The 20,243-nt window shown below is 57.9% G+C and overlaps 2 protein-coding genes and 1 long non-coding RNA gene across 3 annotated transcripts in view; 1 reads left to right on the top strand and 2 right to left on the bottom strand.

The window, feature by feature from the left end:
• Nucleotides 1–12,862: 12,862 nt before the first annotated feature.
• On the top strand, nucleotides 12,863–17,799 carry MYOG (myogenin). The gene is made up of 3 exons (XM_086861558.1): nucleotides 12,863–13,391; nucleotides 16,318–16,399; nucleotides 17,252–17,799. The coding sequence occupies exons 1-3, from the start codon at nucleotides 12,930–12,932 to the stop codon at nucleotides 17,371–17,373; spliced, it is 666 nt and encodes a 221-aa protein (XP_086717684.1). The 5' UTR covers nucleotides 12,863–12,929; the 3' UTR covers nucleotides 17,374–17,799.
• A 303-nt stretch (nucleotides 17,800–18,102) lies between these two features.
• Nucleotides 18,103–19,766, bottom strand: LOC111939814 (uncharacterized). The gene is made up of 2 exons (XR_002869348.2): nucleotides 19,677–19,766; nucleotides 18,103–19,241 (listed from the first exon to the last, which is right to left on the bottom strand). It is a non-coding gene; the product is annotated as an uncharacterized LOC111939814 (long non-coding RNA).
• A 244-nt stretch (nucleotides 19,767–20,010) lies between these two features.
• PPFIA4 (PPFI scaffold protein A4) overlaps nucleotides 20,011–20,243 on the bottom strand; it is a 56,401-nt gene continuing 56,168 nt past the window's right edge. Inside the window, exon 30 of the mRNA XM_086861557.1 lies at nucleotides 20,011–20,122. Within this exon, the coding sequence (XP_086717683.1) occupies nucleotides 20,011–20,122 (112 nt within the window). The remainder of the gene's footprint in view (nucleotides 20,123–20,243) is intronic.

Below are 20,243 nucleotides of genomic sequence, written 5' to 3'. Positions count from 1 at the left end.
GAGCATCACATGGTGCCGCCTTCCAGCCTTTAAAGAGCGACTGACCCGATTCGGGGCGAGCCGGCACCGGGAGAGCCGGGGAGGGGGAGCCGGGGTCGGGAGGAAGCGGCAGGACCGAGGGGAGCGGAGTCGGTCCCAGCCCCGACGCTGCCAGCACCGCTCGGGCTCCGGTTTTAAGGCGAAAACCGGTTTTTGAGGTCGGGTGTGAGCAGAGGATCGGGGCGGGGAGGGAGGGCGGAGGCAGAGCCTGAGAAGCCGGCCCGTCCCCGGTACGAGCAGCGCTGCTCGGGGCTGGACCCCACCTTAGAGCCCAACAATCGGAGCCCCAAGGAGCTCTGGTGCTCACCCGGTCTCTGGCTGGCGCTGCCTCACCCAAATCACGGCTGGGTGAGACCTCCGGAGGACTCTCCATGCTCCGGGCCGGGCTGGGGAGGGGCTGTGCTCTGTCCGCTGGCTACACGAAAGAACTGCTGCTGCTGAGACCGGACCGGACCTTCTTCAAGGTTCTAGGAGAAGTTTGAGGGAATATGGTCACCCCCCGGTTCTCCTCCCCGGGCCGGGCAGTGCAGAGAAAATGGGTCTGGGGGCTCGATCTGACTGATGGAGCTGAACCACCCAGTCCCTCCAGGGACCCCGGCTGTGCAGCAGGCACATAAATTACAAATCTTACATAAATGATCTTACATAAATCACCTCCCAGGAGCGCGGCTGGTTTATCCAAATGCTGCAAGGAACGGGACCTCAGCCGTGGGGCAAGGGGTCTCTCCCCACTCCCATCTGCACCTTTCTCCCTCCTCTGGTGAGATTGGGGACTGGAGATGTCCCCTGCTCTGATCTGCCTCGGGAGAGCTGTCCCAGCTCTTGGATCTGTCCCCTGGGGCTGCCCCTCATCCCTGTCCTCATCAGAACCTGTACACCCCACAGCAGGGATGGGATCAGCTGTGGGACCATCCCAACCCAGAGCTGGTTTTCCATCAGCTGCTGTCTCATGGGGTGCCTGCTCGCCCCCTTGGGCAAGTGGCCAGCAAAGAGCTGGGGGTCCCAGCCTCCTTGGGCTGTTGGGGACTGTGGCATTGTGCCACCTCTGGGCACTGGGCTGTGCCAGCAGCAGGGCAAGGTGAGCTCAGTTTGGTCTGAATGATGTGTTTGCTGTGCAGAGAGAAATAACCCGAGGCTCGCAGGCTCCTGTAAACACAGCGCTATTTATGGAGTGTCACATCCAGCAGCATCTCCTCACACCTCCTCCACTGCAGCGAAAAGTGGTGCCCCCCTATGGCTCAGCCCCTAAATCCAGAGCTAGGGGTGGGATGGGGGTGCTCAGGATGGGCTCCTGATGGTGGAAAGGGCATTCCCAGAGAACCCAGAACCCCTCACCCAGCACCTCCCCAGGGTGGGTGTCCTTGCAATCAACCTCTGGCTGGGAGCAGGGCAGGAAAACCATCAGGTTCCTCAAGGGAGTGCAATGCGGAAGCAAACGCAGGCAGGGCCCGGCCTGATTGTATGCAAATCTCCCAAACAGAGATTAAACCCACTCCTTTTCCTTTATGGATTTGCAGTTTGTTCTCCCTCCTTGGATCCGTGGCCTTGAATGCTCAGTTTTAGCAGCACCCCTAAAGACCCCCATTTTATGCCAAAATTGATCTGCTGACTGTGAACCTGCCAAGGGGGTCCAAGCTCTCTCAGCAGCTCAAGCAAAGTGTCCCAGGGCACAGGCAAAGGCTGCAGGGGTTGGATGGGCAGACTGATCCAGGGGGCTGCACAGAGCCCATCCCTGCTGGACAGGGATCAGCTGCTCATTCTCCTGACACCGAGCTGGGGATGTGTCCAGAGAGTGGCAGGGATTCCTTCAAAAGGATCTTCTGGGGAGCATCAAACACTGGGAAAATTGTTCAGGTCTTGAAGGCTCTTTCTGGGGTTTTTAAGGAGAAAATGTCCTGAGAACTGCAATGGGTGATGGTGCTGTGGATAAATACCCTTGGGACACAGGGGGAGATGGGATGGAGTGGGACAAACAGGGGACATGGTGTGGCTTCGTGCAGCAGCTCCCGTGAGCAGGGGACAGGAGCAGCCTGTGGCCACGGCAGGAGGGGATGGTTGGTGTCTGCTGTGATGCCAGCAGGATTCACCCAGGGCTGTGGCGTGTCAGGGCTGGCTGATGAGAGCCCTGACTGAACCCCCAGGCTTGGGCAGCAGCCAAAGAATGCTTTTCCAGGGAGACAAGTCAGGGCGTGGGGAGCTCATTTCTGCCCATCTTCCTTCAGCTTTTCTCTGGGCTGTGAGTTCCCCCTCCTACCTCAGTTTACCTACACAAAGAGCAGCTCCGTGGTGCCATTGTGGGTGATCAAGGCAGGAGAAATTGAGAATTTCTCCACCTCTTCCATCATGGTGACCACCCCATCCCATTCTGGTCATAGAAAGGGGCCTCTCAATTAGGAAAGTTAATTGGGAGTGAGGCTGGTGCCAGCAGCAGAGTGATGTGTGCTTGGAGGGCTGGTGGCTCTGAGAGACATTAATTAGGACAAGTGACCCCCTGAGTGGCACGGTCTGGTGGATCTACACAGGGCAAAGAAAGAAGCAGCAAACAAAGGGAAACCCCAGAGCTTTTCCAAGGAGGAAATCTCTGTGCTGAGATGTTTCAGAGTGATGCTCACCCCATCCTGCTGGGGCCACCACTCTGTGCCAGTGACACAGAGCCCTGGGGACCTCCTTCCCTCAGGACACAGCTGCTCCACGGCTTGTGCTCCATTTCTCTCCCATTTCATGGGATGTGTGGCCCTGGGAAACCACCAAGGAGCCCCAGGTTTCTTTCTGTAGGCTGGGCACCCCCATCTGGGCTTGGCAGGAGCTGCTCAGCAGCAATGACACAGCACATAAAATATCCCATAAAAGAAGAGAATTTAAAGATGCTGGAGAGTGGATGAAGGCAAGGCTGTTTCCCTGTGGTCTGCCTGTTCCCCCTGAGCACATCCCACCCCTCAGAGCAGGCTGGGAAGGGGCTTGGCAGCGCTGCCAGTGCTCCAAGGGAGAAACTGAGTCCTGGGAGGTGCCTGTGATCCCTCAGCCCTGCGCTGGCACGAGGATGTGCCCCAGTTCCCTCTGGCCTGGGTAAATGCCACATCCATGATGCTGCAGATTCCCAGAGTAGCCAAATGGGTCAGGCCCCGCTTGGATCCCTGCCAGATGCCAGCCAGATGTTGCCCACAGGCGGCTGGGTCACTGTGAGGCCGCCTTGGCACAGCAGGACATTGCCAGGCTTTTGTGCTGCCCTGTCAGGGGGAAGTGCTGAGACATCGCTGGGTGGAAGAGAAAATGGATCTGAGCCCAGGGCAGGGCAGTCCCTGCAGGGCAGCGGGGTAGGGCAGGGGTCTGTCCCGAAATCCGCCCCCATGCCCCGACCCGGGCCCTCCCCGGGCTCCGCTGCCTGTTCCTCAGCACACCGGGGGTGTTTTATTCCCCAGGGAGCCCCGGGAGTGCCCCCGAGCCAGGCTGAGCATCAGGAGCTGCTCCTGCCTCTGCTTCCAGCCGGCTCTGTAGGGCAGGAGAGGGTTAAACCTTTCCAGCACTGCCGAGCACTTTCCAGGCCGGTTCGAACCCTTTGTCCCTCTCCAGGGCTGCCCCTGGAACAGACCCAGCGCTGCTCGGTTCCAGCTGCAGCAGCCTGAGCAAGGGCAGGCGGTGCCTGCTGCCTCCGGCCCGGCTGTGCCGCGGGGAGGGAGGAGGGAGGCCGGGGCTGTGAGGGCTCTGGAACACCCAGGAGTGATGACAGATCCTTCTGGGGCAAAGATTGGCACGAAACAGTGACTGCTCAGGGGAAAAAAAAAAAAAAAAAAAAAAAAGCTGTGAGGGATGGAAATGTAAAAAGAAAAAGATGAGTTCCAGTTTGCTACAAGGGCTGGATGAGGGGAGTCACCTCCCTTGATGGATCTCGGAGATGGTAAAAGCCTTTTCTGATTGATCTTTGGGGAAATACTGGGGAGGGGGTGAAGAGTGGAGTGGGTGTTGTGGCTGGAAAAGCCCAGGGCCACCCCCAGACCCGGGGCTGTGATGGTCTGGGGACACCTGGGGACACCACAGGGGTGGTGGAAAATGAGGATTTGGGGTGAATAGAAACCTGGGATGAAGGAGTGACAGTGACAGTGGGAAATGTCCAAGGAGGACTGGGCTGAGCTGTATCAGTGCCTCTGAGTGAGGAGGGACAGGCGGCAAAAAAGAAATTGTGGTTGCTGCTCCCCAAGCCCGTATCTCTCACTTTAGCATTTTGTCCCATATTTCTATTTTTAAATTCCCTGCTTTTAGCTTCCAGCTGTCACTTAGAGCTCTTGGCTTCAGTAGTGGAGCTTTTCCCCCCACTCAGACTCTCAAACTGAAACCATCTCACCATCCTCCAAGAGGAAAGCTCTTCTTCCACCCAGCTCCTGCAGCCTCTGAACCCTGCACCCTGCTGCTGCCCAAATTATTGCCTTCCAACCAATTTAAGGCGAATTCTTTTATATCCAGGAATTAATTCAGGGCAGCAATTCGCTGGGTAGGTTCTCTGTGTTGTAGGAAAAGCCGTTCAAAACCTTCCCACATGCCTAAACCTGCAGATTCCTATTGCAGACGTGGAAAATTCCTTATCAGCACAGGGGATCCGCCTCCCGCCCCGCTCCACTTCTCCTCCAGCTGGAATCTTTTCCTCCCGGCCCTGGAGCAGCACAAACAGCGCTGGAACAGTCGGGTCCCCGGGGAATGGCTCCTCCGGGCCGGTGACTCTGCAGAGGGACGTGGGACATTCCCCAGAGCTCGCAGCAGCCCCGGGGCGATCGGGGAACATTCCCACAGCCGGGAGCTTTCCTCGGGAACGCCAGTCCCTGCCCGGAGCTCCGAGCGCATCGGAGCGGAGCCTTCTCCTGCCTTTCCTCCCGGGGATCGGGGACCGGGGACCGGGGATGGGGGACCGGGGATGGGGGATCTGGGATCTGGGATGGGGGACCGGGGACCGGGGATCGGGGATCGGGGATGGGGGACCGGGGACCGGGGATGGGGGACCGGGGACCGGGGACCGGGGACCGGGGATCGGGGATCGGGGATCAGGGATCGGGGATGGGGGATCGGGGATGGGGGATCTGGGATCTGGGATGGGGGATCGGGGATGGGGGATCGGGGATGGGGGACCGGGGACCGGGGACCGGGGATCGGGGATCAGGGATCGGGAATGGGGGATCTGGGATCTGGGATGGGGGATCGGGGATGGGGGATCGGGGATGGGGGATCGGGGATGGGGGATCGGGGATGGGGGATCGGGGACCGGGGATCGGGGGGGCTCCCCAGCCTCACACCGCCCAGGCCCGGGGGATTTGTCCCCGGAGGTCGCTCGGTGATGCCCCGGACCCGTTCCCACGGCGATGCTCGGTTCCCGAGGCTGGAGAGGAGGAAAAGGGGATCAGCAGAGCTGCACAGACCCAGCGGTGTCACTTTCGGGGGACTGACACCCCCAGATTCTCCCCGAGCTCTGGGGGAGCGGCGGGGGGCGAGGGGGAGTGCGGGCACCGCATTCCCTGCGGGAAAGGCTGGAACAGCACCGGGCTGAAGGGCAGAGACCCCAGGCAAGCCTTGTGAAGGCAGAAACCCTAAATTTCCTCTCCTCACCCCAGAAACAGCCCTTTCCACGAAAAGCCTTGGCTGGAGCCGTGTTTGCCACCCGTGCCCATCTCCATCCAGGCTGGGAACGCTGGGGTGGAGCAGGGAAGGAGCCCCCGTGACACTCAACCTGCTCACCCATTCCAAAATATTACACACGGACAGGAGCTTGCTCCTCCAGGCATTCCCTGGGATTAAAAAGCACCCAGACACTGGAAACTGGGCTTTTTCCCTGATTTCCCAATTTCCCAGAGTCCCCTCCTGGGTACAAGGGACCCCCCCAGCCCTAGGGCCGATTGGGGCTCCAGTTTCACATCCCTAAATAAATGCTCTTGAAAGGGCAGAGGGCAAAGTGAGCTCCGGTGGCTGAAGGGTTCCCCCCTAGCCCGGCCCGTGCAGCCTCCAGACACAATAAATAAATAAATCCATGGAGCCAAAGGGAGCAGGTGGGACAAGGGCACAGAGCATCCAGTGAAGGACAGAGGAGAAAGAGAATAAACAGAAAAAGAGATGATGATGATGATGATGATGATGATGATGATGATGATGATGATGTCACATTATTGATTATTAATTATTGTTATTGATATTTTTTATATTTCTGCTGCAGAAGAAATAGAGAAGGGAACCCCTCAAATCGCACTCCTGTGCGATTCATCCCCCCATGGGATGAAATCCCCCATGGGGCGATTTTCATCCCCCCATGGGATGAAAGCCAGCTGCTCCCCAAAACAGACTGGGGGAAAATGTGTCTGCTAGAGCTGAGGCCAAAAATTTCTTCTCCAGAACAATTTCATCCCCAAATGAGCCGAAAAACGCAAAGGAAAGTGTTTCTGGGGAGTCCCCCAACTTCCCTGGAGCCTCCCGCTCCCGGATTATGATGTTTTGGCCCAAAAGATGAACGAGGGAATTGGGACTGGAGCAGGAACTCAGGAAGCCAAGCCTTGGGAGTTATTTTCAGCCGTCAGGCAGGAAAAGCACCTGTTAGTGTCATTACACTGCGGGAAAAAACAAACCTCGAGATTTTCTCCCATGGGGGGTCGGAAATAAATCGCTGGGATCATCCCCGCTGGAGAACTGGATCTGGATACAAGGAGAACCCCACGGGTTTCCAGATCCTGATCCCCCCCCTCAGCCCCAGGGACGCCACCCTGCATCCTGCGGGGAGAAGGGCGGGTTCCCCCAAAAAAAGGGGAATTCAGAGATGCTTTTGGGCTGAGTCGCGGTGTGCATCCTTAAATCCGGATTCGGCTGTGGATAACCGGGCTGTTGGTGCCCTCTCCCGTCCAGCTGCGGTGGCTGATGGCTCCTGCCATCCCTCCTTCATCCCTCCTTCATCTCTCCTTCATCCCTCCTTCATCCCTCCTCTATCCCTCCTTCATCCCTCCTTCATCCCTCCTTCATCCCTCCTCTATCCCTCCTTCATCCCTCCTCTCTCCCTCCTCTCTCCCTCCTTCATCCCTCCTTCATCCCTCCTTCATCCCTCCTTCATCCCTCCTTCATCCCTCCTCTATCCCTCCTTCATCCCTCCTCTCTCCCTCCTCTCTCCCTCCTTCATCCCTCCTTCATCCCTCCTCTATCCCTCCTTCATCCCTCCTTCATCCCTCCTTCATCCCTCCTTCATCTCTCCTTCATCCCTCCTTCATCCCTCCTTCATCCCTCCTTCATCCCTCCTCTATCCCTCCTTCATCCCTCCTCTCTCCCTCCTCTATCCCTCCTTCATCTCTCCTTCATCCCTCCTTCATCCCTCCTTCATCCCTCCTCTATCCCTCCATCCCTCCTTCATCCCTCCTTCATCTCTCCTTCATCCCTCCTTCATCCCTCCTTCATCTCTCCTTCATCCCTCCTTCATCCCTCCTTCATCTCTCCTTCATCCCTCCTCTACCCTCCCGCATCCCTCCTTCCTCCTGCGGTTCCTCCTGCTCGGAGCCGGAGACCTTCACCCTCCCTGGTTCCATGGGACCCTCGAGCAGGGAACGGAACGTTCATCGTTGGTCACAACCTCCCGGCCCCACAGATTTGCCTTCCAGGGCATTTTTCCTCACAGGTAGCCAGGGGTTGCATTTCCTCAGTGGCTGAGATGGGCTGGGAGAAGCTTGACCCCTTAAAACGGGGTACGGAGAGCACCCCAAAAACCCCGTTTCTGTTCCCTACACCAGAACTCACCCCTCCCGACCCCTCTCGTGTTCTGGGCTCTCCTCCCCCTGCCCGTGCTCCGGCTCCATCGGCTCTCTGGGAGCAGGACACCCCCGTGGGCTGCGGATTCTCCTCCAGCCCCGGAGCGGCGACAGCTGGGAATGCGAGTGGGGCCGGGGTTTGCTGAGGCTCTACCCCCGGCCAGGGGAGAAATCGGGGCGGGGGACGGGGTACGGAAAGGCTTTGCCCCTGCCAAGGGAATTTTCAGGGTGGGGCCACTCCGGAAGGGCTGGGGGCCCCTCCCTGGGGACCGGCGCGTCCGGCATCGCTGCTGGCATGTCAGGAGGGGGAGTCTGCTGCCCCTCGTCCCCCGGGGAATCTCACGCTGAAGCCACAAAATCGTCACAACTGTTCCTCCCAGTCTCGCTGAGTTACCACGGGGTGCTCTTGATGGGGGAGAGGAGGGTGGGTGTCACCCCTCCTTGTGCCAGAATTTGCTGTCACTTGGGGTAGGAGCAGAAGAATACAGGAGTAACCGGTTTATGTCCCGAAAGTTGGAAATAAGCATCACAAGCTCATTTTTCCTCTATTTACCAGGCCTTGGTCCTGCAGCATCATCCGCAGTCCGGCCGTGGAGGGAACGGAGCGTGCCCACCACGGGGACAAGCTGAATGTCACCAGCCAGGACCTGTCTGCGCCCTCTGCCGCTTCCAGAGGCTGCTGTGTCAGGGCTGTCCCTGCCGAGGGACTCTGCTGTCCCCACGTCCCGTCCCGGGCCCCACGCCCTCCCCTGTCTGGACAGCTGCCCCTCCCGGGGACAAACAGCCGCCACATGTCACTGCTGAATCCCTCACATTCATGAGTCTTCCTCTGAACACCCACCTGTCCCGCAGCCTGCTCCCACCACAGTGCCCCGCTCGGGGGAAAGCAGCCCCTTGTTGACAAGCCCAGCCCCCCTGCTCGTCCCTCGGTGACACGTGTGGGGACAGCCCGGCTGGTGGCACCTGCAGGGGATGGAGGGGATGGAGGGATGCCCTGGCAGGGGGCACGGGGAGGAGGGGGGAGGGAAACCCCACGGGGGGGTCATTAGTGGGGTCCTGCCGGGTGAACCCCTCCTCCATTGAAGGGAAGGGTCATGTCCATGGGGTCACGGAGCAAAGGACACCATGGAGGGGCAGAAACACGGGAGTGGGGCAGAGCATCCCCTGAGCAGTGTGGGCAAGGAGGGAGCTCAGGGTACCCCCAGAGTGGTCCCTGGACTGGGAACCAGCAAACTCGTGGGTCAGGGTACCCGGTTTGGTCCCCAGATGGGAATCCTGGTGGGTCAGGGCACAGAGGGTGATTGCAGCAGGGCACCCAGTGCAATTCACAGACTGGGCCCAGTGCCTTGCTGGGGCACCCAGTATTGTCCTCAAACTGGGATCCAGCACACTGGGAACTGCTCGGCCACCAGCACCTCTCTGTCATCCCTCACCTTCCTCCCAGATCAAGCCTGCAAAGACAGTTAATAACCCAAATAAAACAGATTTTAGACCTGCATCATGATCCCTGATTTCCTGACAGGGAACCCGGGGCCCTGGGATGGGTGAGAGGAGGCACCGGTGGTGCTGAGCCCCCTGGGATGGGTGAGAGGAGGTGGTGCTGAGCCCCCTGGGGACAGGAGAGCTGCAGGAGCAGCCCGGTCTCACTCCCTCCATCCCAGCAGGGAACTCAGACTGGACGAGCTGGCTCTTTCGGGACAGGGAGGGGATGCACAGCAGGACATCATCCCCCACCTGTCCCCAGGGGCTGGACCCCAAACCAGCCCCAATCCCCAGCGGGACGAGAGGTGGATGTACAAACCCCCTGGGGCTGAGGGGTCCCGGCCGGGCAGCTGTCGCTGTCCCGAATGTCGGAACGTCGGAAATCCCGAATGTCGGAGGAGTCTGCTCCGCATTCCTCGGGCCAGAGCGGGGACACGGCCGAGCATTTCCCCGCCGCCTGCAGCTGCTCCCAAATGTGTTACGGCTTGTCAGGGCGGCAGGAAGGGATGTCGGTGAGCCTGGAAAGCGAGAGGGGATGTGGGATGGAGCGGGGGGAGGGTGAATCCCGCTGGAAGTGGTGTTTTGGTGAGTGTCCTGTCCTGAAATCCTAGAGGGATGATTTCTGCTCAGCCCTGGCTTTCTCCCCTTTCTCCCTGTCCGTGAGATGGTCACCCCGGGGTGTAGATGCCGCTTGGGGCACCCAGATCTCTTCACCAGCCCCTAAACCCCGGTTTTTCTGCCCTGCCCAGTGGGAGCTGGCCGGATCCATCCCCACCATCTCTTGTCCAGCGTGGACACGGCGCAGCTCCACGCCCAGGCAGGGATGTGGGCAGCTCCCAGCAGGGAACAGGAACAGGCACGGCTTAGGGACACTCCCCGGGCCGTATCCCCAAAACTCAGCAAATTCAGACCATCAGGGGCGGTGGGAAGGGAAAACAGCCGGGGCAGCCCCTGGGTGTCTCCGTTATCCCGCTCCGTGGAGCTGCCCCGGAGGAGCACGGCCAGGCTCTCCTCGCTGTGATTTTCTCAATGGAAGGGTATTTTTAGCTCTGGGCTCGTGGCCTGGCTCCCCCCGGCTGTGTCGGGGTGAGCAGTCCCGGCGGGGCCCCCGCGCTCGCCCCGTGACGGATGGCAGCACGTTGTGCCCGGGGCTCACACAGCGTGGCTTTGTGCTGCCTCCCAGCCGCCAGCATCCATCACGGGCTAACCTGACAGCCGGCAGCGCTGCCCTAATCCCCCTGGGCTCCGGAATCCTCCCGGCAGCAGCCCCGGGAGAAGCCCCGCTCGCCCATCCCCAGCAGGTGCCCCGGGGGATGGGGTGGCCACCATGGGAGCTGCCCTGTAGCCCATACACGGGCCCTTGATGAGGGCTGCTTGCCCAAAGGGATTCACTGTCCTTGATTTGAAATCTGCTGGGATGAGCCCACGGGACCCGCAGACTCCATCGTGTGTGCCCAGGAGGGATCGCCGGTGGCACGGAGGGGCTGGAGGGGCTGCAGAGCTGCTGTGGGTGGGCACAGCGTTATCCCTGCTTCCACATCACTGGGTCAGGCCTCCAGAAGGAGCTGGAGCGAGTTCCCTGCTGGGGCAGTGCAGCTCCCAGTGAGGTCCCTGTTCCCAGTGCCCACCCCACGCTGAGCCCTTTCCCCCCATCTCCGTGAGCTGTGTCCTGCCTGCCCTGCATGCTCGGCTGTGAGGACACTGCCCTTGGTGGCCCGCTGGGGCTGGCTTGTCCCCCTTCCCCAGCTGGGGACACGTGGCCAGCGCTGCCCCACCAGGGCTGTCCCTGCTGCTCTCCTGAGCGGGTCAGCCCCGTTCCCACGGAGCCCATTTGTCACCACCGTGTCCCTCACCCCACAAACCTCATCCTGCAACTCCAAAAAGCCCTTTTATACCACGGTGGTCCTGACACCTCTCTGCCATCCCTGACACACCCAGGGATGTGGCTGCAGCTCAAGGGGCTCGTGGGGGTCGTGTCCACCAAGTGCCATTGACAAAGGTTCCCACGAGTGACTCGATCTCTCGATGTGATGGTGTGGGGCTGGCATGAAGACCTCTGGCTCAGGTTATCCACTCCTAAAGCCTTCACTCCTGCCTCTGCACACCTGAGGAATGAATCCTGCCTCTTCCCAACCTTTTTAGTGCGGTTTCTTTAGGCGAGGGCCAAGCTGGTGATCTGATTTCTTTCCTTCTTGGGTGTTTCAGAGTTTTACTGACTGTGGGGAGCACAGGGGCCATGCTGAGGGTGAACCTCAAGGCTGCAGGTCCTGCTTTCCTTAGTGCAGATTTTCAGAGATGTTAAAGTCATGGGGGTAGCAAATCCGCAGGGTTGGGGCCCCAGGAAAGCAGGAACTGGCGTGAGGAGGTGTTGGAAAGCTCCTGGCCCCAAAGAAATCACGACAAGGAGAAAAGAGGATGGTGACATGTTCCAACAAGGCAAGAAATCAATCCCAAGGGGGCAAGGGTGCTGATGGTGGGCACAGGGAATGTGCCACAGAACAGCCTCTCCAAGGAGGGGGAATTTGGGGAAGGAAAATCCCAGCAGGGTGGGCCCTGCACTTTGCTGACATTCTTTCCACTGACCGATCCCTCAGCTGGAATCTGGCCTGGAGCAGGAATAGGAGGAGATGGGAGATGGTTTCTGATGTTCCAGATGGAAAAAAAAAATCCACTCTGAATTAAAGACAAAGCTGGAGAGATGCAGCCAAGCCTCACTGGAGTGAAGGGCTGGAGATGACTCAAAATCTCGCTCACACTGCTGCTGCTGCTGGTGTGCCTCAGTTTCCCTGTCGGGAATGCATGAGCATTGTGTCTTTTCTGGGAGAGGCATTGGGGCTTTAGCTATCCACAGGTACAGAGGCCAGCCCAGGATGGAGGGAGGGATGAGGCAGTGCCAGCTGGGAGGGGTCGAGCCCAGCCTGGCTCTGCTGGAACACGTGGCAGAAGGTGTCCTTTGGGTTTGGTGAGTGGGAGAAGCCACAATGTGAATTTTGTGACAAAAATGTGATGAAGGACTTGGCTGGCCACCTTCAAGAGGCCCACGGGAGAGGAAGGGTTGGGTTTGGCTCTGTCCTGCCTGCCCCGTTCCTGCGGTTCCAGCAGGTCCAGCGGCTGGAACCGAGAGCAGGGAGAGGGGCATCGGCAGGGCCGGGGCTGGAGCCGGGGGTGCTCCCTGCACCGGGATCTCCCTCCCAGGCCTGGGTTCCGAGGCTTCACCGGGAGCGGGATCGGTGTAGCCTGGAGCGGCAGGATGGGGCCGGGAAGGGGCAGTGCCGGGCTGGTTCCAGCGGGGAAGGCGCAGCTTTGGGATGCCGTGGGATTCGGGAGAGCGGAGTGAAGGGATGGAGGTGCCGCAGGATGCCGGGGGGAGCTGCACCCGCCCGGGGTCCCCAGTGACACCTCGGGGCCCCCACAAAGCCCCGGCCGAGCTTTCCCCGGCCGTGCCAGTGTCCCCTCCAGCCCCGCCGGGCCGGGCACTGCAATCCCCGTGGGGAGAGCGCAAAGAATCGGCCGGACAAGTTTTCATGTGAGGCGGCAGCTTAGGGTGGGCTCAGGTTTCCTTTGGGTTTTCTATATTTATCTCCGCGATTTAATGCCAGCACCGAGCAGTTGGCGCGGGGAGAGGGAGCAGCAGCAGCCCCCGAGCCGCCCATGGAGCTCTTCGAGACCAACCCCTACTTCTTCCCCGAGCAGAGGTTTTTCGATGGGGAAAACTTGCTGGGCTCCCGCTTGCCGGGCTACGAGCCCGCGGCGTTGGGCGAGCGCGCCGGGGCTGCCCCGGGTGCCGAGGGCAGGGTGGCTCCGGGGGAGCAGGAGGCGCTGGCCGAGCACTGTCCGGGCCAGTGCCTGCCCTGGGCCTGCAAGCTGTGCAAGAGGAAATCCGTGTCCGTGGACCGGCGGCGGGCGGCCACGCTGCGGGAGAAGCGGCGGCTCAAGAAGGTGAACGAGGCGTTCGAGGCCCTGAAGCGCAGCACCCTCCTGAACCCGAACCAGCGGCTGCCCAAGGTGGAGATCCTGCGCAGCGCCATCCAGTACATCGAGCGGCTGCAGAGCCTGCTCAGCTCCCTGCACCAGCAGGAGCGGGAGCAGCGGGACCTGCGCTTCCAGCCCGCCGTGAGTGTCCCCGGCTGTGCCCCGGTGTGCCCGGCTGTCCCCGGCTGTGCCCCGGTGTGCCCGAGTGTCCCCGGCTGTCCCCGGCTGTGCCCCGGTGTGCCCGGCTGTCCCCGGCTGTGCCCCGGTGTCCCCCGCTGTCCACCGCTGTCCCCGGCCATCCCCGGCTGTCCCCCTGCTGTCCCCCCGCTGTCCCCGGCTGTCCCCCGGCTGTCCCCCCGCTGTCCCCCCGCTGTCCCCCCGCTGTCCCCCGCTGTCCCCCCGCTGTCCCCTGCTGTCCCCGGGTGATGCCCCGTGGGGATGAGGCTCCGTGGGCGCGGTGCCGTTCCGGGGTGACATTCCATGGGAGAAGGGCTCCGTGGGGACAGTGTCCCGTGGAGGTGACTTTCCACGGGCTGATGCTCTATGGGACGATGCTTTAAGGGGTGATGCCATTGCAGTTTTGGGGTGATGCCGCAGGGGATGATTCTCTGTGGGTTCGCTGCTCCATGGGGCGATGGGTGACCCCAGGCAGGAGCTCGGGGGCGCTGGGTCCTGCTGGGGGGACAGACCCCAGCTCTGGGCTGAGGCAGACACGGGTGGGTGTGTGAGTGTGTCCTGAGGGGGCACAAGGATCCAACCCTGCCAAGCGCTCACAGTCCTGCGGGACAGGGACAGCTCTGGCCCCGGGAATGGGTGCCCTGGGGCTGTGAGTGACACACGGGCCTGGGCTGGGGAGGGAATGCTGAAAATAAGTAACACACAACTAAACTAAATGAAAATATAACCTAATACAACGTGATGTAATAATATCAATATCATATCATATCTCATATCGTATATGCAAAAATATAAATACAAATATGAAATATACAAAAATATAAAACATAAGATATAAAATAAAATTAACACTCCCTGCTGACAGCCAGGCAGAGGAAGGGATGAGAGGGGACAGGGACACCTCTGGGACTGAAGGGGCCGATTTGGGCACTGGCTGAAGGCACTCAGTGGCTGTGTCCTGCCCCCAACCCCAGAGAGCCAGCACTTGTCACTCCACAAGGGTTTGGCCATTTAACCAAAGTTTTGAGAGGTATTTTCATCTGCCCCCTGGCTCCTGTGGGTGGCTGGGCATGTGCTCCCTTGCTGCCCTGGGGTTTGGATCTGGGAATGCAGAGAGAGCTGAACCTTCAGCTGCAGGTGTAGGGAGAGATGATTGATACAGCTGGAATCGATAGATGTAGGGGTATGTGTGGGTATAAGCATTGCTGATATGGGTTCTACAGATCTAGAGATCATATAGATAAATTGGAGATGAAATTGATATGGATATGATAGCTACAGAGATAGAAATTACAGTGAGAGATTATATAAATATATATAGATAATATAGACACTGATAAAGATTATATAGATTAGATATATAACATAAATGACATACAGGTATATCTATAGATACAGATTATGAAGATACAGAAAATTTAGATAAGGATGATCTAGATACAGAAATAGGTAATGTAGATATGGGTATAAAAATGACATATATATGGATATAGATGTAGATGCAGATAGATACTGCTACAAGTACATATATACAGATAAAGATATAGGTATACAGATATAGAGATATAGACATAGATTGATGCAGATACAGACATAGATATGGATATACAGATACAGATACAGATATAGACACAGATTGATACAGATACAGACATAGATATGGATATACAGATATAGACATAGATTGATGCAGATACAGACATAGATATGGATATACAGATACAGATACAGATACAGATATAGACATAGATTGATACAGATACAGATATAGATATGGATATACAGATATAGACACAGATTGATGCAGATACAGACATAGATATGGAAGGGCTTTGTCAGAGGCCCAGAAGAGGGAATCCCACATCCCCTTCCAGACTAAGGGATTTAAGGGCCAAACCAGTAGGTATCCAGGTAGTCCAATTTAATGCTGAATAAAGGAATGAAAAAGTATTTAGGCTCCATCCTACATAATTGTGTGACTTCCCAGTATCCACTTCAATGCCAGAGTCCACTTGGATACCAGAATCCGATTTCCACTTCCCAGAATCCACATGGATTTGCAAATGTGGCCAAAACTGTGCTGAGCTGTCCCTTTGTCCCTTCTGTTCTGACCTGCCCTTTCTGCCAGGTGTAGCCAGGGGTTCACATATTGGTGCAAAAGCCAATGTTTTGGGGGAAAATAGATCATATCTGTAGGAATTTCCTGCTTTAATGGGAAGTAAGTCCAAGTGTTAATTAATTATCCCGTGCTGCCATGAGCTTGTAGAGTCAAAGTGCCATTTCTAGTCTGCTATGAGGAGTTGGGTCCGTGGGGTTGCTGATATAAAACATATAAAATTTGGGTTTTACCTGGGCTGACACCCACTCCCAGATAAAGACACACTCCAAACAAAGTGAATTCTAGCTTTGCTGAATAATGTTCTCATTTTTAATGCTGTTTTTTCCCCAAAATAACCACACATCCCCAGATCCACAAACCAAAAGCTTTTCCCAGTCCCCCTCTCGGGATGGCCTGAGGGTACCCAGTCTGTGTGTCATTTTTTTATGAGCCTCATTAGGTGATTCTCAGCAAAAAGGTGTCTTGCCCAAGGACATTTGTTCATCTCCAGCCCTTTTTCATAATCAGTGGGGAAAGAGACAGCTATTTAACTGCAGTGAGCGGGGAGCCCCATTTCTCTGTGTCCACTGTCCCCAAAAAATGAGGTTTTTCAGCCTTTATGGTTAAGGAAGCTCCTGGCCCGGGGGTGCTGTTGGCTCCTCCAGGTGGGGAGGGACGTGCCCCCCTCCACAGGGATGTTGTGCTGTGGGAGGGGCCCCCGGGGTGTGTTTGGGGATGTTGGTGGGGTTTGGGGCTGAGGAAATGAAACACGGTTGCTCTGGGCTCCTGCAGGCAGCCAGCGAGTGCAGGTCCGGCAGCTCCTCCTGCAGCCCCGCCTGGAGCAGCCAGCTGGAGTTCAGCACCAACCCTTCAGGTAAGGCCATCCTCACCCCCTGGGCACCGCTGGGCTCTGCAGGGAGGGGAACAGCAGGGACCCCGCAGCCCTGGAGCAGAGAGGAGATGCCTGGAGCAAAAGACAGAAGCAATCTTGTCCTGCTCTCCCCATCTCACTGCTGCAGAGTGATCAGCTCAGGAATCCTACAGCACCTCCTTGGCTCAATGCTCAGCAGCTCAGGGTTCTCCCAGCCCTGATTTCACCAACCCTTGGGAGCTGAGGAATTGGGCTACAGAAGCCTGGGCCCTGGTGCCTCCATCCCCAGCAAGGGTTTCATCTGCTGCCATCCCTTGGCTTTGCTGTGTTGCTGGGCATGGCTGGGCAACGCTGCCCCAGACCTTCTTCTCTCCCTGCACCCCCTCAGCAGCTGCTGCTCTTTTTTTCCATGCTTGCCATTATCCCCACCCTGCCAAATCCACCTGTTATTTCCTCCAGAAGGCAGAAACTTAAATCTCATTTTCCAGTGGAGATTAAAAACTATTCAGGGTCCAAAAGTTCCAGAAGTTTTTGCTCTCTCATCGTTCTCCAGGGTGGGGGCTGGCAGCAGGTTCCTAGGTCACTCTGGCCGTGTGGGGGATTATGGCAAACATAGGAAAAAAATCAGCAAATTGTTAAGGGTGCAAAAGATCATCATGTCCAACCCTCAGCCACGTTCACCACTAACCTACACCCCCCTGAGCAGAACCAGGAGCTATCTCCAGCACACAGTCCCTGTTCCCAGCAGTGTCCTCACCCTCCTGTCTCCCCAGATCCCATTCCCTTCAGTGTCCTCACCCTCCTGTCTCCCCAGATCCCATTCCCAGCAGTGTCCTCACCCTCCTGTCTCCCCAGATCACCTCCTGGCTGAAGAGGCAGCTGAGGAGCGCAACCTCCACTCGCTGTCTTCCATCGTGGAGAGCATTGCCGTGGGGGACGTGGCCGTGACGTTTCTGGAGGAGCAGGGTCAGAACTGAGCTGGTGCAAACCCCAGCAGCTCCTCGGGAGAATAACGGGGTGGGAATGAGGTGCCAGAAGGGTCCAAGAGCTGGAAATCACATCCACCCCTCCAGTGCCATGGGCTGCCCAGCTGACACCACCGGCTCCCTTCCCACTCCCTGCGGAGCGCTCCTGCCGGGCAGGGCTGGGATGGGGCAGCGGCCGAAGGGCCTGGAGGGGCTCCCTGGGGCCAGGCCCTGCTCTGCTGCCTGGCCAGGGCCGGGTGGCTTTGGGGCCAATGTGTGTGCTGGGTTGGCTTTGCTGAGTTTTCCAGATCTCCCTGACCAAGGTGTCTCTCCGGCCGGTGTCCGGTGCTGCTGACCCCAAGCCCGCCTGTCTTTTCTACTGAACGCTGTGTGTGGTTACCATTTAGGGTTTTTTAATGATTATTTTTGCTAACTTATTTGGATTCTTTTTTAAATAAAGGCATTCTTGTTTGGACAGCTTGGGGTCTCTGTTACTGTTGTCCTGCCCTGTGCAGGTCTCCCCAGTTCCAAAATCCCCAAACCCAGGTTGGAGATTTTTATATCAGTAAATCCAGCTGGACCTCAGCACAGGATGTGCCACACTTCAATCAGCCCTACACAGACCAGTGATTTCACTGCTGTTTAACTGGAGTTCAGCCTTGTGCACCAAAGGTCTTGCAGGAGCTACAGATTAATGATATTTTTAATTTGGGCTCTACAAAGAAGGCTCAAAGCCAGCAGTGTTTTAAAATCCTGTTTATTGGAACACACATACATCCTTTCCTGACCCGATCCAGGGTTTGGAGTCCATGCAGTACCAATAATATGATGAAAGAAATAGGGCATCAATATAAAGGGCTCACTGACTCTTCAAATTAAAAAAATATTTAATACTGTATTAGGCAAATGATACACCGAAAAGACGTTGTGACTGTAGAGTCTCTCAGATATTGCACTTCCAGACAGCACATGATAAGTATAAGGTCATTCCAGCCATCAATAAATATCACATCAGAAATAAGGGCCACACAAGGCAAACGTAGCATGAGGAGACAAAGAGATCCTACCCTACGGGGGAGAAATGGGAAGAGTGAAGAGCCTCCTTGAGTGACCCCTGCCAGGGGGCAGGAGGGGAGAGCATCTCCTCTGTACCCAAGGGAAAGGGTGGGCACGTCCCGGGGCTGGGGGGCTCCCGTTGTATCCCCAGGCACCCAAGGAGGGTCCCCTCTCCCGTGGGTGCTGGGCACGGTCCCTGTGAGCCGTGAGGGGCGGTCCCAGGCACAGCCCCCCTGAACAGGGCACCTGACAGCACCAAAATCAGCACCTTGCCTGCCAGCCCTGGGCAGCCACTGCCCTCCTCAGCTCGTGCTGGGCCCCCTTCGTCCCACCCAGCACCAGCCCTGCCCCATCCCCCCTGGGGGCAGCTCCTTGCCCGGCCTCCCTGCAGGGAGGGTTTTCATGAGCCTGAATCTTCCTTGGCTTTCAGTCCCGTGGGCAGCAGCATCCCTGATGCTCAGGGCTCAGGCGAGTCCGTGCAGCCCCTGTGGCAGATTGGCAACATGAACCAGGCAGAAGAGAGGCTTCCAGACATGGCAGACACTTTGGGGTGTCTGTGCTGCTCCCCAGATTGCAGCACACCAGGACAGCATCCATGGCACACCAGGAGCGCATCCATGGCCCAGCCAGCGCGGGGAGAAGCGGGGGACAGCCCACGGGGGGAGCCACGGGAGCCGGGAGAAGCAGGGAGTGCACGAGCAGGAGGGGCAGGTCCTGTCGGTCCTCAGCACTGACAGTCTGTGGGTCTGGGACGAGGAACAGGCACAGGCTGGGCTCTCATCCTGGAAGGCAGCCAGCACGTGGCATATGGACATGGGGATTTGCTGAGGAGCAAAGTGGGAAAGGCCCTGTGAGGATGCTGGCTCAGCTCCACCCCTGCACCCACCGGCCAACAAACCCAGATGGGATCAGCCCTGGATCCTCCTGGCCAAGGGTTACCGTGGCCCAGGGCACAGGAGGATCCCAGGAGCCTCCCTGAAGTGCTTGACTATCCTTCCCTCACCCAAGTGGAACCCTCATGGATGGCATCCTGGGGTCCCCAGTGGAGTCACCCATCCAAGAGTGGACAGATGTGGTGGGATGCTGAGCATCCCTCCTGCCTCGTCTCTGTGAGCCTCAGGCAGCAGCAGCAGCTCCCCCACACTGAGGTCTCCCTCGCCCTCCATGGCCAGGCAATCCCTGGTGAGGGTAGCCCCTTGCCTGGGTGCTGCTGGGGCTCCTGCTCTGCCCTGGGTCCCCAGCCAGCTCCAGGCACTCACCCAGGGCCTGGCTCCCATCTCGCTGACCCTCAGCACGAGTACGTCCGGACCGTGGAGGTCTCCAGCCTTGGGGACCCGGAGGCACCGACTGGGAAGGAACAAAGAGCAAAGCAATTAGTGACTGCTCCATTTAGCCCCCAGCTTCCCCAAATCCTGTGTTTATTGAGCAGCATCTGTGCACTGCAGCCACGTGAAGATGAGGGTCAGAGAAAGCCACATCTGGCCAGCTTGGATGTGCCTGAGGCTCCGGAGTATTTGGGAAATTGCCACTTGTCATCCCTGCTCCTGGGCAGCGAGCACCCTGCTCCCCCTGTGCATGGGATTCTGTCCCAGGTTACACTCTCCTCAGCCAGGTGGGAACTGCAGCTTCCAGGGATGGGGTGGAAAAGGTCAAACAGAATCTTGACCCAAACTGCTGGATGGAAAGCTGGGACATTTGAGCAAAACTGGAGGCAGGAGAAGAGCTGAGCCTGAGGTTTGGAGTTGGAAGATGAGTGCAGAACTTTTTAATTCTCATTCCCACCCTCATTTCTGAGTCTGCTGAAGCCAGCTTTGCTCCAGTGGGGA

The sequence above is a fragment of the Cyanistes caeruleus genome, chromosome 24 (assembly GCF_971803275.1).
Source record: "Cyanistes caeruleus chromosome 24, bCyaCae1.hap1.1, whole genome shotgun sequence".
NCBI lineage: Eukaryota > Metazoa > Chordata > Aves > Passeriformes > Paridae > Cyanistes > Cyanistes caeruleus.
Note: the sequence above shows the minus strand (reverse complement) of the source record. Positions and strands in the feature narration are given on the sequence as shown.